Below are 16,446 nucleotides of genomic sequence, written 5' to 3'. Positions count from 1 at the left end.
ACTTATTATTTATTTTCACCTCTTATTTTAAACCACCTCTTTTATTTTAACCACTTTTTAATACCTCTCCAATCCAGCAGAATCTTATTAAACACTAAAGACAATCGTTAATTTAATACTTAAATAAAAGACTTAAATTCCAATATAATACTTTCACACGTAATATCACAAAAACACTAATTATGATAAGCAAAAGAAAAAGATGTTTTCACACTGCACTGAATAGTTCTCTAGCGGAAAATACAATTTACAAGTGTACGAACAAAGCTAAGGAATGCAAATATCTGTATGACTAAGTTTAAGGAAAAGAAACCAAGGATAATGTAGAATAGTTAACATAACTGATAATAGATGGCGTTGAACATTAAACACCCGATAATTTCATAGTTACACAAATAATTATTTAGAGTTTTTTTTACACAAATTATTGACGTTCCGTCATAATATATAATAATTATATATAATATATATATATATATATATATACTATAAATATATAATATATATATACCTAGACCGTGATTGACAATGAGGGAGAGAGAGTTTTCCGTCTCCTTCGATTGTCCTTTTTTTTTTTTTTAACTAGAATAATTATTAATTCAAAGGCAGGCAACTGGGTTGCCTATCGCGTTTCATCCCCCCCCCCCCCCCCCCCTCCTCCCATATCCCCGACAACTCAATCCGACGTCCCATTAGGCGCCAGCTTATTTGCCTGTTGACGGTATTTTAAAATTTTCACGTCACCGACAAACTGCTTATGTTTACAGAACATTCTTTGATCTGAATGCCTTTTCTCTCCCATTTCCCAAAATATTTGGATAATCTTGTGTTACACCTTGTATTATCAATGATATTCCATTATCGTTTCATATACTACATATCTCTCTCGCGTGTGTGGTCTCATATGGTTAGATACACTCCGTCCGTATGTTGGAATGAAAAGAACACTTAAATGTGACACTGGCTGTGTGATGAAAACGAGTATCAAGCGCACATTTTTTCTACTTCTGTAGAGAAAAGCAAAATATAGTAAAATGCTTTAATTCTGCTCTCAGGAAATGTTGTAAACTAAATGATTATATCTTCTTGAAGCTATTACTCTGTGATATAGCAGCAAAATCAATTGTTTATAAAAACACTGCCATTTTGTTGATCACGGGTTATTTGTATTTTTTGTGGAAGTGTTATAAACACAACAATTGCTGCCAAAATGTTATTGTTCTTTTGAAAAAGAAATTAGAATAACAGAGGATGATATACAATCAATATTTCCAAATATGTATCTAAAGAATTTGTAAACTATGTGTTTTGATTTTGATTTATATTGATTTTGTAGCTAAATATTACTTAAATTTATATTTATATTTTTGTATTAACAGAATTATCCAAATAATGTAAATTATTGGAGCGTAATTGTATTTTTGTAATGAAAGATAAAGAAAAAAAGATTCGCCATATGTAGCTTAGGTTATAACATGTATGTATACGTATGTTGCCATGGTTTATTTAGCTCCGCAATGCAATGTTTTGCGAAGGTTTGCAGGTTATAATTTTGCGATCCATTTTCCCGTGAATATTTACTTTTCCAAGTTGTAGAGGTTCATTCGACGGCAGAGTAAAATTTAAAACTACTGAGGAGTCATTTCAATCTAGCGGGGAGTCGTTTGAAGCTAGTTTCAAATGACGGGGAGTAGACTGAACTAGTCTATGCCGGTTGCATATTTCCCAAGTCTGGGATGGGGAAAATTAGGACCAATCAAAGCGCCTGGAGCTGAGCCTTGACGTCACAAGCCACGCCTTTGAGCTACACTCGTCCTATAGCCATTACTGCCAGTCACATTTCTAAAGAAAAACTTCCCCATTTCACAATTTACGGCTTGTATGACCTATACATTTTAGTCAGATATATCGAAACATAATACAACACCAATTCAACAAACAATATATTCTTCAAATGAGATACACCGTGAAATATATTATTCGTTATTGGCTTCTCCCTCTTGGTAATAGTGCTCAGTCCTTCTTAATTCCTGCTCACAAAGTCGATATTTGCTGCATAAATAATATTTTCATGGCAAGTGGCCGTGGCTAAATTATATACTTGAACAGGTGTGTTTAAAGCCATTTAGAAAGAGTTGCGATAACACATGAGATGAATGAAAAATATACAAGATGGTATAATTGATGGTATGGTAAAAATGATGGTATATGACCTGTAATTAGCACTACAGACTACAGACAGGAGGCCAAGAACTCGCAGCACTTCGACTCCCATCAAGAATCTTGGACTTTGAAAGTGACGGTTTTAAAAGCATGAGGCATGGAACGTTTTTCAAGCGTTACTGCCTGTTGTTTCAGGCTATAAAAAGTTATTATGTACAGAACTAAAATAATAATTGCCTTATGCTTAAGAAAAATGTGGAGGATACAGTTTTGATAACAAATTTACGTACCCCGTAGGGGGATAGTACCACACATGTTCAAGTATATAATTAGACACATGATCAAGTATATAATTTACACCTCATTTGGTGCAATGTAGGCATGACTTAAGGTTCTTTGCAGCTTCCCTTCGGCGCCTCGCTGCAACTACCTTCATTCATTTTACTGTTACCTCCGTTCATAATCTCTTTCTTCCATCTTATTGTCCACCCTCTCCCAACAATTGCTTCATAGTACAACTGCTTTGAGGTTTTCCTCCTGTAACACCTTTCAAACCTTTTACTGTCAATATCCGTTTCAGCGCTGAATGGCCTTAGTTGCCCCAGTGCTTGGCATAATGCCAAAAATCTATGTAAAAAAATATTATGCACTTAATTTAAGGCATACATTTGGCCATTGAGTGTGAGCTTGGATGAAAATAGTCGTATACACATATATTACCGTTATCTCTAGCTTTAATTGATACGTGTTGAATATTTGCATAAAATTTTCTGTTGAAAGAGAGTTGGAGAGAAGTGTAATCCATATTTACTTCAAAGCATATCACAGTTCTAATAAATTTAGGCATCAATTCTGCTCTAGTTCAGCTTAGTAAAAAGTCTAATGTAAGTCTGTAAATAGGCAGTATTCTGTACTCCTATAATTGCTTAAAGTATTACATACTAATGAAATACTTATTTTGATTCTTTGCACATAATGAATGCCAAATACGAAAGGCTTACTAAGAATATTAAATAAATTAAATAATCAGTGTTTGCTTTGTACACAATGAATTTTAAGCAAATATCCCTTAAGGGCTTGCTCAAAATATTCAATACTGAATTTTATTGTCACTTTTTATTCGTTTGTACACTGTATGAAAAGTAAAAAATCAAAAGCAAAAAATTGTCAATAAAAACTTTTTATATATTTGTACACAATGAATGAGAAGGACCAATCAGCTGAGTAAGGACATCTGGAAGGTTTTATGAAAACGGAACCCACCTCAAAAAGGCAATTTTTTAATACAGCTTATCAAGCGCACCTTGAAAAACAACCGTATTCAGATTAGCTACTGACAGGATGAGTTTGTCACGTAACTATATTTGGTTACATTAGGGGTAACTTAGATCACCAAAACAACAGTACCGTAGGTTTCCTTAAGGGCACATTAGCTCTTGAAATAATTTAATGAATGAAGCTGAAACTGTGTTCCTGTAAATAGTAGGGACCCTATCAGTCTGATTCCGGTTCATGGCCTAGTTATGACCAGTATATTGCTTTTATACAATGCACAGTAATGTGCATTACTACGAAATAGCATATGTCAATAGAAATCCGTAGTGTAAGCCTACTGCCTCTCTCTATTTTCCCCTTCAAACAGGTCAGATACCATCATTTTTACCATCTTGTATATTGTTTGATTCATCCCGTGCGTTATCGCAACCCTTTATAAATGGCTTTAAACATGCATATTCAAGTATATAATTTAGAAATTCGCGTTGTGAAAATATTATTTACCAAGAGGGTGAAGCCAATAACGCATAATATATTTCACGGTGTATCTCATTTGAAGAATATATTGTTGTTAAATTAGTGTTGCATTATGTTTAGATATATCTGACTAAAATTTATGTCATACAAGCCGTAAGCTGTGAAATTGAGAAAAAATTATTTCTTCGGCATCGTGACTGGCGGCAGTAATGGATATAGGACTGAGGAGAGAGCTGAAAGGCGTGGCTTGTGACGTCATGGATCAGCTCTCCACGCTTTGATTGGTCCTAATTTTCCCCATCCCTAAACTCTTCCAGACTTGGGAAATATGCGAACCGGTTACACCATGATGCTATGGATCAGATTTGTACCAGATTTGCTCCGAGATCATAATAACTGTAATAATTCCAGACACGCGATTCATCTTTTATCATCATTTTCACTGCTCGAAGGAAAATAATGATAGTAATATTCTTTTTCCCCCAACCGGCCGGGCCATTAGCTCGGTTTGACAAGAGTTGTTGACGTTTCATTCTTCTTCATTCTTCTTCTTGCATTTTTCCGTCAGGCCAGACGGGTGCCTCCACCAGCACAACCCCGGAGGGAACCACTCGACGGAGGAGGGGAACATCCTCAACCACATCCTCTGGAATCCTTACGCGGGGGCCTACGGCAAAGAGCTACTGAGGGTGAGAGAAAGAGACTGTAGATAAATATATAAAATAAGAGTTTTTAAAATACGCTTTTATTAAAATGCAGTAAAACGTTAAAAATAATTTTTTTTTAGATAGGGAACACAAAAGGAGTTTTTAAAATTCGCTTTTACTGAAATGCACTAAAAGGTTAAACATATTTTTTCAGAGAGAGAGACCACAAAAGGAGTTTTTAAAATACGCTTTTATTAAAATGCACTAAAACGTTAAAAATATATATTTTTTTAAAGAGACCTGAAAAGGAGATTTTAAAATACGCTTTTATTGAAATGCACTAAAACGTTAAAAATATTTTTTTAGAGACACCAGAAAAGGAGTTTTTAAAATACGCTTTTATTAAAATGCTCTAAAAATTTCTAAATAAATTTTCTTTGAGAGAGACCCCAGTAAATATTTTTAAAAAGGAGTTTTTAAAATGCGCTCTTATTAAAATGCTCTAAAAAGTTCTAAATAAATTTTTTTTGAGAGAGACCAATAAATAGTTTTAAAAGAGTTTTTAAAATCTTTTATTAAAATGCTCTAAAATGTTCTAAATATTTTTTTTTTTGAGAGAGAGACCAATAAATATTTTTGAAAAGGAGTTTTTGAAATCTTTTATTAAAATACTCTAAAAAGTTATAAATAATTGTTTTAGAGGGAAACCAGAAAAGGAGTTTTGAAAATACGCTTTTATTAAACTGCTCTAAAAAGTTCTAAATAATTTTTTTTGAGAGAGAGAGACCAGTAAATATTTTTAAGTTTTTAAAATCTCTTATTAAAATGCTCTAAAAAGTTATAAATAAATCTTTTTTGAGAGAGAGAGAGAGAACCAGAAAAGGAGTTTTTAAATACGCTTTTATTAAAATGCTCTAAAAAGTTATAAATAAATTTTTTTTGAAACACCAGGATTTTCATACGATTAATCGTGTGTCAGAGAATACAAATATTTAAAAATGGGCATTTTTAAAATACGCTTTTATTAAAATGATCAATAAAAGTTTTTTTTTTTTTCGAGAGAGAGAGAGACCAAGATTTTTTTTAACCATTAATCGTGTCTACAAAAATGAAAACGTGGGCGCTAAACATGGAAGGAAACTGCAAGAAAAGAAGTATATATATTTTTTTATTTCTTGTAGCATTTCCTTTCCTAGTATCTCTAAAAAAATACATATTAAAAATACTAGTGTCTCAAAAAAAAAATTATTAACCACTTTTTATTGCATTTTGATAAAAGGTTGATTGAGGACTTTTCGTATATTTTTTATTTTATACTTTTAAGTTTTGACAGAATGACTACTTTTTAGTGCAATTTTAATTTAAGCTTGTATTTATTAAAAAACTTTTTTGTACATTTTTTATTTTTTACTTCTTAGGTTTGACGGAATTGCCACTTTTTAGTGCATTTTATTATAAGCTTGTTTTTTTTAATCCTATTTTCTATATTTTTTATTTTATACTTTTTCAGTTTTGACAGACTTACCACTTTTTAGTGCATTTTAATTTCAGCTTGTTTAAAAAAAACGCATTTTCGTATATTTTTTTTATACATTTTAGTTTTGACAGAAACTAACCGATTTACGATTGTAGCTAACGAATTTGATATCGTGTAGGGTGAGTGACAAGGTTGACCAAGACAAACAAACAAACACAGTTATGTAGGTGTACAAGAACAGTTGAAAATAAATCGATTTACGTGCATTGTATAATATATTTGTACCCATTAATAACTGTGGACTCGTTTCTCCATTTGCAGACTCATGCTAAACTATGAGTATTTTTTTGTTTTTTATAAATCGTGTAATATTTCATCTTGCTAATGTAGTAAAAGAGTTTGTGATCGTCCTAGCTTTATACTTAGACCTAGTCTAGGTAAACTAGACATAGTCTAGGTATACTAGACCCAGTCTAGTTATACTAGACCTAGTCTAGGTACTAGACATCCTCTAGGTACTACTCCTAATCTAGGTCTACTAGACCTAGTCAAGGTATACTAGACCTAGTATAGTATACTAGACCTACTCTAGGTATACTAGACCTAGTCTAGGCATACTAACTAGTCTTAGTCTAAGTAGACTAGACCTAGTCTAGATACTAGACCTAGTCTAGATACTACACCTACTCTAGGTATACTAGACCTAGTCTAGGCATACATAGACCTAGTCTAAGTAGACTAGACCTACTCTAGGTATAGTAGACCTACTCTAGGTATACTAGACCTACTCTAGGTATACTAGACCTAGTCCAGACATACTTAGACCGTGGAGACCCCTGCACGTGAGTGGGCCGTTCGTAAAGCTTGACTGTTAACGTACGTGCCTGCTAATCCGTCGACAGCACGTAGGCATGATGATGACGTGGTACAGCGGCACGGACCTCGACTACGACGAAGACACCATCGAAGGGCTGTACTCGACGTACCTCGACTGCCAGCAGTGGATTTGCAGGGGCCACATAATCGAGCCAACCTTGGCAGGAAGGAAGATCACCAACGGTAAAAGATATATATATATATATATATATATATAATATATATATATATATATATATATACTATCGAGCTACAAATGTCCTTTAATATCTAATTCACTCTACCGAGGTCGAGGTGGATTAATGCTGGCTCCAAATCAGCGAATACCTGAGCGCGAAAGGTATTTGAGGGTGAGAGACGGCATTAACTTATAGCCTCTTGCGGTGGAGGAGTGGGTAAATAGCTTCACTGACGTCCTGGATTTGTATGGTGTCCTGGGTTCGCGCCCGGGCACCGACAATTCTATTGTCGCCTAATAAAATTATCCTTCGGTTAAGCATGTATGAAAATATATTAATTCCAATGTAGAGTGAATTAGATATTAAAGGACAATTGTAGCTCGATGTATATATATGAATCACAGTAATGTGCTATGACATATAATATATATATATATATATATATATATAATATATATATATATATATATATAGATCTAAAACTCGTACGCACCTGTGTATCTGTAATATCTTAGTTGACATAACGAAATATATATCATGTTATGAAATGTGATCAGTTTTCATGATTCACACACACACAAGTGGTTTCTGAGAAATCTCTAGTAATAATCACAACAAATAAAACTCTCTCTCTCTCTCTCTCTCTCTCTCTCTCTTCTCTCTCTCTCTCTCTCTCAAAAGATTGACACTTACAAGTGGTTTCTGAGAAATCTCTAGTAACATTGGGACTAAGAAACTCTCTCTCTCTCTCTCTCTCTCTCTCAAAAGATTCACACACACACAAGTGGTTTCTGAGAAATCTCTAGTAACAATCACAACAAATAAAATTCTCTCTCTCTCTCTCTCGATCATTACAACGGTTTCTGAGAAATCTCTGCTAAGTCTCTGGGCTACTCTCTCTCTCTTCTCTCTCTCTCTCTCTCTATCAAAAGATTCACACACACACAAGTGGTTTCTGAGAAATCTCTAGTAACAATGGGACTAAGCAACTCTCTCTCTCTCTCTCTCGTCTCAAGGGTCGTCTACTCTAACGTCTCTCTCTCTCTCTCTCTCTATCAAAAGATTCACACACACACAAGTGGTTTCTGAGAAATCTCTAGTAACAATGGGACTAAGAAACTCTCTCTCTCTCTCTCTCTCTCTCTCTATCAAAAGATTCACACACACACAAGTGGTTTCTGAGAAATCTCTAGTAACAATGGGACTAAGTAACTCTCTCAAACACACACACACTAGCAAATCCAAACCCCACGTTCGTTCTCATCACCCCCCTTCCTCCTCCCTCCCCTCACCCTGCAGGCGAAACCATCACCCACTACGGCGGGAAGGGGCTGATTCACAAGACGGGCGTCTGCCTGCACAGGATCGGTCGCCACCAAGAGGAGGTGGAGGGCGTCTTGCACCGGTACGCCAACGTGGTTCCAGACCCCGAATACGCCCTCGTGGGCCACAGGCATTTCTTTTAGTAAGTCTCGCTGGCTCCTCCCTGTGTTTTGACTTTATATTCTTCAATTTTATTGTACGTCACATAGGTTAATTAAGTCAGTATGAAGGCGCATGCCTTTGAATAACTGTTATTTGCATTTAAAAAATATACATATTTAGTATCTACTGGTCAGGTTTGACCTGATAGGCCTATGTAAGCAGTTGCAATAACCACAAAGCTCTAGGCCTATTTAATCAGTTCCATTAACCACAAAGCCCCAGGCCTATGCAAGCTTAGCATTAGCCACAAAGCCCCCCTCTAGACTTCTCGAAGGTAATTCTGGTGCCCTTAGCCGTATTCGACCCTACATCCGGATTATCAGAATGAGGTCACGTCCTACTAGTGCATGGTCAGGTCGGCAACATGACCTCTTTCCGATACTCTGAATGCTGGTTCGAATCCTGCTGCGGGCGTCAGAATGACTTCATCACGTCCTTTGCAGTGAAAAGCTTTTCCCGAAAAAGTGTTAAGAATACGAGAAGTCAAGAGGGCTTTGTGGTTATTACAATTGCATACTTAGGCCTATATGGTAAGGAGGGACCAGTGGATTCTCTATTCTATAAGGGAGAATACCTCGGGTAACTCAGTACAATCGACCTCTGTGAAGTTATTGATTCGTCTATAGACGTTAGATTAAGACACAGTTATATACATGGCTCAATGTTGATTTTGGGGTCCTCCCAGCACAGATCTGTCCGTGCACCAGAGGCGTGAGTACTATGCCAGTGTCCGGATCCTCTCCAACCGGACGGTTCGGCCGGAATCGTGGGCGTCCGGAGAAAACATCCACGGATTCTTTCAGGTGGGCGTCATCTTGGTCATGGCTTCTCTTAATTCAGTTCCAGTGCCATTAACTTCACTATTCAAAAGGCCCACTTCATTGGTATCATTATTCAAAATGTCAAGAGTCGTTAATCTTGTACAGTAGGTCTCCCCAGTACTTTGCAGGCCCGTACCTAGAGTTTTCTTTTATGGGGGTGGGGGGTCTTTTTTCCCAAAACAGGACCTTTTCTGCTATAAATGTCATTGCATAATATATATATAGGTGTAGCACAGTATTATGTACAGTATAGGTCTCCCCAGTAGTACTTTGCAGGCATGTACCTAGTTTTTTTTTATGGGGGTGGGTGGGAGGTCGTTTTTTTCCAAAACTGGACCTTTTCCTCCATAAATGTCATTGCATATATATATATATATATATATATATATATAATATATATATATATATATGCAATGTTTTAATAATCACAGATACGACAGAATACAAATTTACCATATACAGAAAACCAACGTTCTCACTTTCATACATTCACTACTTTAGCTATCACGACATTGCTATCAAGATAGGTGTAGCCAGCAACTTGTTCTTAAGAGCCTTACGAATTTGTTCCCCAGATTTCCTGGAAAAAGAATTTGAACTAATTCGCAAGCAACTTTCGTCTTTAAAGTTTCCTGACCATATAATTGAGAAAGCAATTCACAAAGCAAACGTAATTCTCTACCGACCCCCTAAAGACAAGACCAGAGATACATCCAACAATAAAATAAAAATTCTACACCTGAACACGATTAAGAAGGTGACTCAGACTCTCGGAAAATCTAACCCTTTTGCATTTACTCACCCAAACACCTTAGCCAAATCGCTGATTAACGTCCAACAAAAGACATTTCCCAAGGACACTGGGGTTTACCAAATCCCATGCCAAGACTGTGACCAATCTTACATCGGATTTACAGGTAAATCATTTCCCCAGAGATTAATACAACACAAATGGTCAATTAGGTATGGACAACAGAACTCAGCTATTTTTAACCATATAAATGAACATAACCATAGGATAAACTGGAATTTGTCACATGTAATTTATAGCAGCAATTGCCGGTACAAGAGTCAAATGATGGAATCGACCTTAATAAAAGAGGCAGGTAATGAACATCTCAAAAGGAGCATGGATTTCAGATACAATAGACAAGGTTTTCATTCAACCAACGCTTAAGAAGATTAAAGGAAGATTATCAGCGGGGGTTACCTAAATTGGCTTGCATTTGGATGGACCTCTTGGTATAAATACCACCTTTTCTGTAAACTTTTCTCATTCATCTACCTGAAGAGGGAGACAGAAGTCTCTTAAATATAGTACTATTCTCTCTATATTTTGGTGTTTTTATGGGCTCCTATTATTATTATTATTTTATTATTATTATATATATAATAATATATATTATATATATATATATATACACACACATATATATATATATATATATAATATATATATATATATATTATATATATATAAGTAAAATTTATACACAAGATGAAATCTTGAAAATATTATTTTAGTTATATTAAGAAGAGAAATTGGGTATGCGGTCTGTGCCCTTCTACCTGGCCCTATAGCATCAAACTTATAGTTGTCATGAAACCACTATACACGAGTACAATGATAATCAGAGTTTTAATATTAAGACTCTCTCTCTCTCTCTCTCTCTCTCTCTCTCTCTCTCTCTCTCTCTCATAGGCTGATGGATTCATGACAGTCTTGATCGACGGAGGAGAATTTGGGACACGAAGGAACGAGGTCTTCCAGGTGTACGACTGGGCCCGGGTACCATCCGTCACCAACCAGTACACAACGCACATTCCAGGGGTAAGTATTATTATTATTATTATTATTATTATTATTATTATTATTATTATTAGTCCTAGAAAGGTGATCTTCTTCCCAGCTGGTTCCCATTTTTATTGTGCTTCTGCCTCATCAATTCCCTTCTCATGTAAGTCTCCTCTCACACAGTCCTTCCATCTCTTCCTTGGTCTCCCTCTTCTTCTTCCTTGAACCTCCATCCCCATCGTATGTCTCCCATCGTGGTCCTCATCTCTCATCAACAGGTGTCCATACCAACTCAGCCTCCCCTCCTGCACTTTCTTTGACATTTCCACCACCTTAGTCGACCCCCTTATGTAGTCATTTCTGATCCTATCCTCTCTTGTCACCCCAGACATCAACTTAAGCATTCTCAAATCTGCCACATCCATCTTCTCCTTCTCTGTCTTTCTCATGCTTGCTGTTTCTGTACCATACAGCATTGCTGTTCTTACCGCCGTCTTGTGAAGTTTTCCTTTTAACCTCAGCAGTACTCTTATGTCACAAAGAACTCCAGAGGCCACTCTCCAGTTGTTCCAGCCTGCCTGTACCCAATGTTTTACTTCTTCCATACTTCCTCCAGTGTTAACAAAGGATCCCAAATACTTAAACTTATCAACTCTCTTTATTTGTTCTCCACCAAGCTGAATACTCTATCACCCCCCTCATTGGTGATACACTTATGATAACATTACTGAAAACAAAAGGATGAAATTATGAAAAGTTTGGACCGGCTCTTTAGACGTGTTTTCTATTCCCGCCCTCGGCAGTACGACCTGAACGCCCGCTACTCCCGGAGGTTCTTCAACGACGCCAAGTTCAGCGGGGGCGTCACCGACGGCGTCGTGGGCGTGGCCAGCATGGTCTACAACCGCCCCTACGTCCCCCTGCGCGCCCTCAAGTCCTGGTTCTTCTTCGATGACGTCATTGTGGTCGTCGGCTCTGCCATCACCCTCGAACCTGATCATGTGACCCGCAAGGACGTCGTCACCACGCTGACACAGGTTTTTTTTTAATTTTATTATCATTATTTTTATTAATCGTAGGACGTCAGCACCAAGCTGGCAGATTGTCTTATTAGACTTGTATAGTAATTTCCCACCGCTGACAGATTGTCTTATTAGACTTACAAAAATTTCCCTCCGCTGACAGATCGTCTTCGCGGGCGAGTACACCGTCAGCACCAAGCACCAGGGAGAGCTGACACTACGCCATGGCCAGGCGAATTTCCAGCAGCCCTCTTGGATCTTCCACCGGAATGTCAGCTACGTCTTCTTGAATGGCGACGAACGTATGTACTCGTTGGTGGAGACACGTTCCCACGGGCGGAAGAAGTTGGACGTATTCACGTGAGTTGGAAGTAGACCTTTGTCAATGCTGACAGATTGTATTATTATTATTATTATTATTGTTATTATTATTATTATTATTATTATTATTATTATTATTATTATAAAAGAGGCAGGCGTCCCCTAGCAGATTATCCCACACTTATATGATTATTTGTTTATTAATTAATTAATTTATTGTTATTATTTTTTAATGGAAGGGCTTGGATAACACACACGCCCTCCCCGGTCAACGCCACCTTGGCGTACGCCGTCCTGCCGGCGACCAGCGTCGAGATGACGAGACGCTTCTTCGACGACCAGACGGTCCAGGTCGTCATGCAGGACGAGAACGTCCATGTTGTCTGCCATCATCCTTCCAAAGTGAGTCTAAGCGTCTCGTTCGTAGCGTGCGCTTCTCGGGCGCCATTTGTCTCTCCCTGCTTTCTTCTTCTTCTTGGCTAGACTCCTAGACTCACCAGGTAGTGTTCTGTCCTTATTTTTCAGTCTCCTACAGCACCTCGGAGGTGACGTGTAGATAGCAAGACAAAGTAGCACTTACTGAACTTGTATTACCATGATGATGATGAATAAGATGACAGAGACCTCCAGATCATGACAAAATGACTGCTCAGTGGTGTGATGGCCGTTTGGAAGGAGACATGAATAAGTTAAACTATTTTGCCCAGGCGGTCAAGTTGCATGCCCACCATGAGAGATGGTGCTCGGTGGAGCCTTAGGCCTTCACGTCCTTGAGGGCGTGACGAATTCAGTGGCCTGGCATGAACTGGGGGCATTCGTGCCTAAAGCAGTACTATTAACTTTATACCCACTCCTAGAGCAACACCAGGCAAACAAGCTGCTCTAAGAAAAAAACAACAAGACTGAAACTCCATTGTTTTCTCCATTGCAGACGGTGGGCGCGTCGCTGACCAGGAGCGGCGAGACGGCAGTAGTAGACTCCTGCGGGGGAGAGGGCCCTTTGGAGATCGAGGTGGACACGCCATGCCTGGTCCTGGCCGCCATCGAGACGGCTCCCCGTGGGAAATCAGGCGAGGCCAAGATCAAGCTCTCGGTGTCCGATCCACAGCAGGTCTTCGACCAGGTGGGCGTCTCCGTCCGCTTCGAAGGGCGCCGAGTGGATCGGGTGGTGGGGCTGCCCCTGGATCGCGTCCGGGGCTCCAGTGTGACGACGGTTATCACTGTGTGAATAAATAAAAAGCAAACAAAAATCGTTATATATTTGAAAAAAAAAATATATGCATCGGTGAACTTGATGTGATAAGAGAAGGGTTACTAGTGGTGATTTGAAAGGTACACTTACTTAAGTGCTCATCGAAAGGTACACTTCAGTACTCGTTGAAGGGTACACTTAAGTGCTCATTGAAAGGTACACTTAAGTGCACATTGAGAGGTACACTTAGTGCTCATTGAAAGGTACACTTAAGTGCTCGTTGAAAGATAGACTTAAGTGCATATTGAGAGGTACACTTAAGTGCACAATGAGAGGTACACTTAAGTGCACAATGAAAGGTACACTTAAGTGCACATTGAAAGGTACACATAAGTGCTCATTGAAAGATACACTTTAGTGCTCAAATGACCTTCTGTTAGTCTAGAGACCCTTCTTCCAAGAAGTTTTAAATATTCCGTTAGACTTTACTTTAAGGTTACTTCGTATAAGTAAGAGGAGTCAGGGTCAGAGATGCCTTTGTTTAAGGAAACTCTGAGAATTTTACTGTTTTTTTTTTTGGGTGGGGGGGATTTTCCTAGACAGTAACCCCAAGGGGTCGTTATCTAGGTTTTCTTTTGGGGGGGGGGGGGGGGTTGGTTATAATCTTTATGGTATTTACATTCTTTTGTGTGTGTGTTCACGGTCATTCTTAACGGGCTTGTGGTACTAAACACGCATCAAAGGTGGATACAAACCGGCCCTTGGGGGTCACTTATCTAGGAGAGTTCTCTTTGTTGTATAATTCACTCGAAAGGTACTTGTTAATTGAGTAATAAAGTCAGATATGGCACTGATGTTTTTACTTATGGATCGTCGAAAGTACCGCATTAAGTCAATCTCTGTTGTTATTATTATTACTATTATTATTATTATTCAGAAGATGAAACCTATTCATGTGGAACAAGCCCACCAAAGGGGCCACTGACTTGAAATTCAAGCTTCCAGAGAATATGAAGGTGTTCACTAGGAAGAAGTAAGAGGACGTAAGGGGAAATACAGAAAGAAGAAATACCACTTATTAAAAAAAATAATAAATTAACAAATAAATAAAAACGTATTAATATGCATGGAGGATAATAATAGGGTAAGTTATGTATTTTTTTCCTTCGCTTGGACACCTGAAGAAGTTCCAATAATCCCAGAAAAAATCAGGTTCATCAAACTGTGATGTCGGTGGCTATGAATATAAAGTGAATTAGCCTCGCAAATTGGTTTGTATAACATTTCTCCTCAACTTTCTCGAGACGTGCAGTTTAGCATTTTGCATCTCATTAAGACACAAACTATATTTACTTCCTCCGAAGACAAACGACCACAACGTTCTCATATTCATGGGCAAACCAAAAGCATTTTACATATTGAATTAGTACACTAGTCAAGATTTGTCCGCCATCTGTTGACGGGCGTTGCCAACTCGTAACTTATTGATGGTGGTCAGTGAAGTGTCTTTTAGTCTGAAATTCTGTGGTCACTTTTTTTGTATCTTTTATTAGAGAAAATATACAATATTTTACCATTTTAACAGAATTACATTCAGAATTTATCCGATGAGAGTATTATTGTCATGTAACAATACATAACCAGCTTAGATTCTACACATCTTACTTTTTTATATTTTGATTATTACATACTTGAATTTACTATATATATATACAAATACATACACCCATACCTATACGTACACTGTATATACATACTCATTTCACCTACCTATAATTTTTTGGTCTCTGGTCCTCATACAGTGTATTTGCATGACCACAGCAAGTGCAGAGTTGAAAACCAGTTAATTTATTGCTATTGTTTTTGTTACTGTTATTATTACTATTACGTAATACCACCACCTATAGACCAGGAAGACTAGACCAGCCAGAAGCACAGGACCTATTATTGTCTTCCTTCCATCTATACATTTTTTTCGTAGTGCAACTGGGGGGTTTCCATCCTGAATGACCTCGTAGGTTCCCAGCGTTTAGCCTCTGGTTTAAATCATATACTCCTGTAACATTTATGGCGGGCAACCTCTGTCGCCTCCAATAATGAAGGTTTCAAACACTTCTCTGTCTTATTTATCACCTTTTTCATTTTATGAATCTCCTTTTTTTAAAATTTTTCATCATAAATATCATTTTTTGCAATTTTTGTAGAATGGTAGAATAAAATATGTCTCATTTAGTGATTATTTATTTTTTTGAATTGACTCAGAGCTGCTACCTCTATGCAAGGCTGTGTACAGAGCTATGAAGTCTGTACATGGAATACAGGCTCTAATGTAAGAGCCATGACTCTGTCTCAGAAGCTACAGGCTATACCCATGGAACTACAGGCCCTTCTCCAGTTGCTACAGGCTCTAATGTAAGAGCTATGTCTGTCTGAGAAGCTAAAGGCTCTGTTCAAGGAGCTACAGGCTCTCATGTAAGAGCTACAGGCTGTACAAAAAAGGCTCGGCCTCTATAAGAGCAGTGATCATTACCCACCCGAAAACTGAAAATACTATATTGATAAACGCCACATGAGCAATCCCCGTAGACGGGTACTGCCGTCAGTGCACTCCATGGGGTGCACTGTAGGCATTACTAAAGGTTCCGGAATGTAGTGTCACTTCGTCGGCCCCAAGCTACCAAAAAAAGATCCACATTCCATTCCATTCCAATAAACA

At 37.8% G+C, this 16,446-nt stretch overlaps 1 protein-coding gene across 2 annotated transcripts in view; it reads left to right on the top strand.

Annotated features, from left to right (window-relative positions):
• Positions 1 to 14,310, top strand: part of LOC135198657 (chondroitinase-AC-like) — a 36,698-nt gene extending 22,388 nt beyond the window's left edge. The window contains exons 7-15 of one of the 2 annotated variants that reach the window (XM_064226447.1): positions 4,484 to 4,604; positions 6,942 to 7,098; positions 8,394 to 8,559; positions 9,265 to 9,382; positions 11,103 to 11,231; positions 11,999 to 12,232; positions 12,381 to 12,577; positions 12,778 to 12,940; positions 13,470 to 14,307. In XM_064226447.1, coding sequence (XP_064082517.1) covers positions 4,484 to 4,604; positions 6,942 to 7,098; positions 8,394 to 8,559; positions 9,265 to 9,382; positions 11,103 to 11,231; positions 11,999 to 12,232; positions 12,381 to 12,577; positions 12,778 to 12,940; positions 13,470 to 13,766 — 1,582 coding nt within the window. In that variant the 3' untranslated portion in view covers positions 13,767 to 14,307. Of the gene's footprint in view, positions 1 to 4,483; positions 4,605 to 6,941; positions 7,099 to 8,393; positions 8,560 to 9,264; positions 9,383 to 11,102; positions 11,232 to 11,998; positions 12,233 to 12,380; positions 12,578 to 12,777; positions 12,941 to 13,469 lie in introns of both variants that reach the window. The other variant, XM_064226448.1, reaches the window with a different exon arrangement.
• The last annotated feature ends 2,136 nt before the right edge of the window (positions 14,311 to 16,446 follow it).

This window comes from Macrobrachium nipponense, chromosome 22, assembly GCF_015104395.2.
Source record: "Macrobrachium nipponense isolate FS-2020 chromosome 22, ASM1510439v2, whole genome shotgun sequence".
Lineage (NCBI taxonomy): Eukaryota > Metazoa > Arthropoda > Malacostraca > Decapoda > Palaemonidae > Macrobrachium > Macrobrachium nipponense.
Note: the sequence above shows the minus strand (reverse complement) of the source record. Positions and strands in the feature narration are given on the sequence as shown.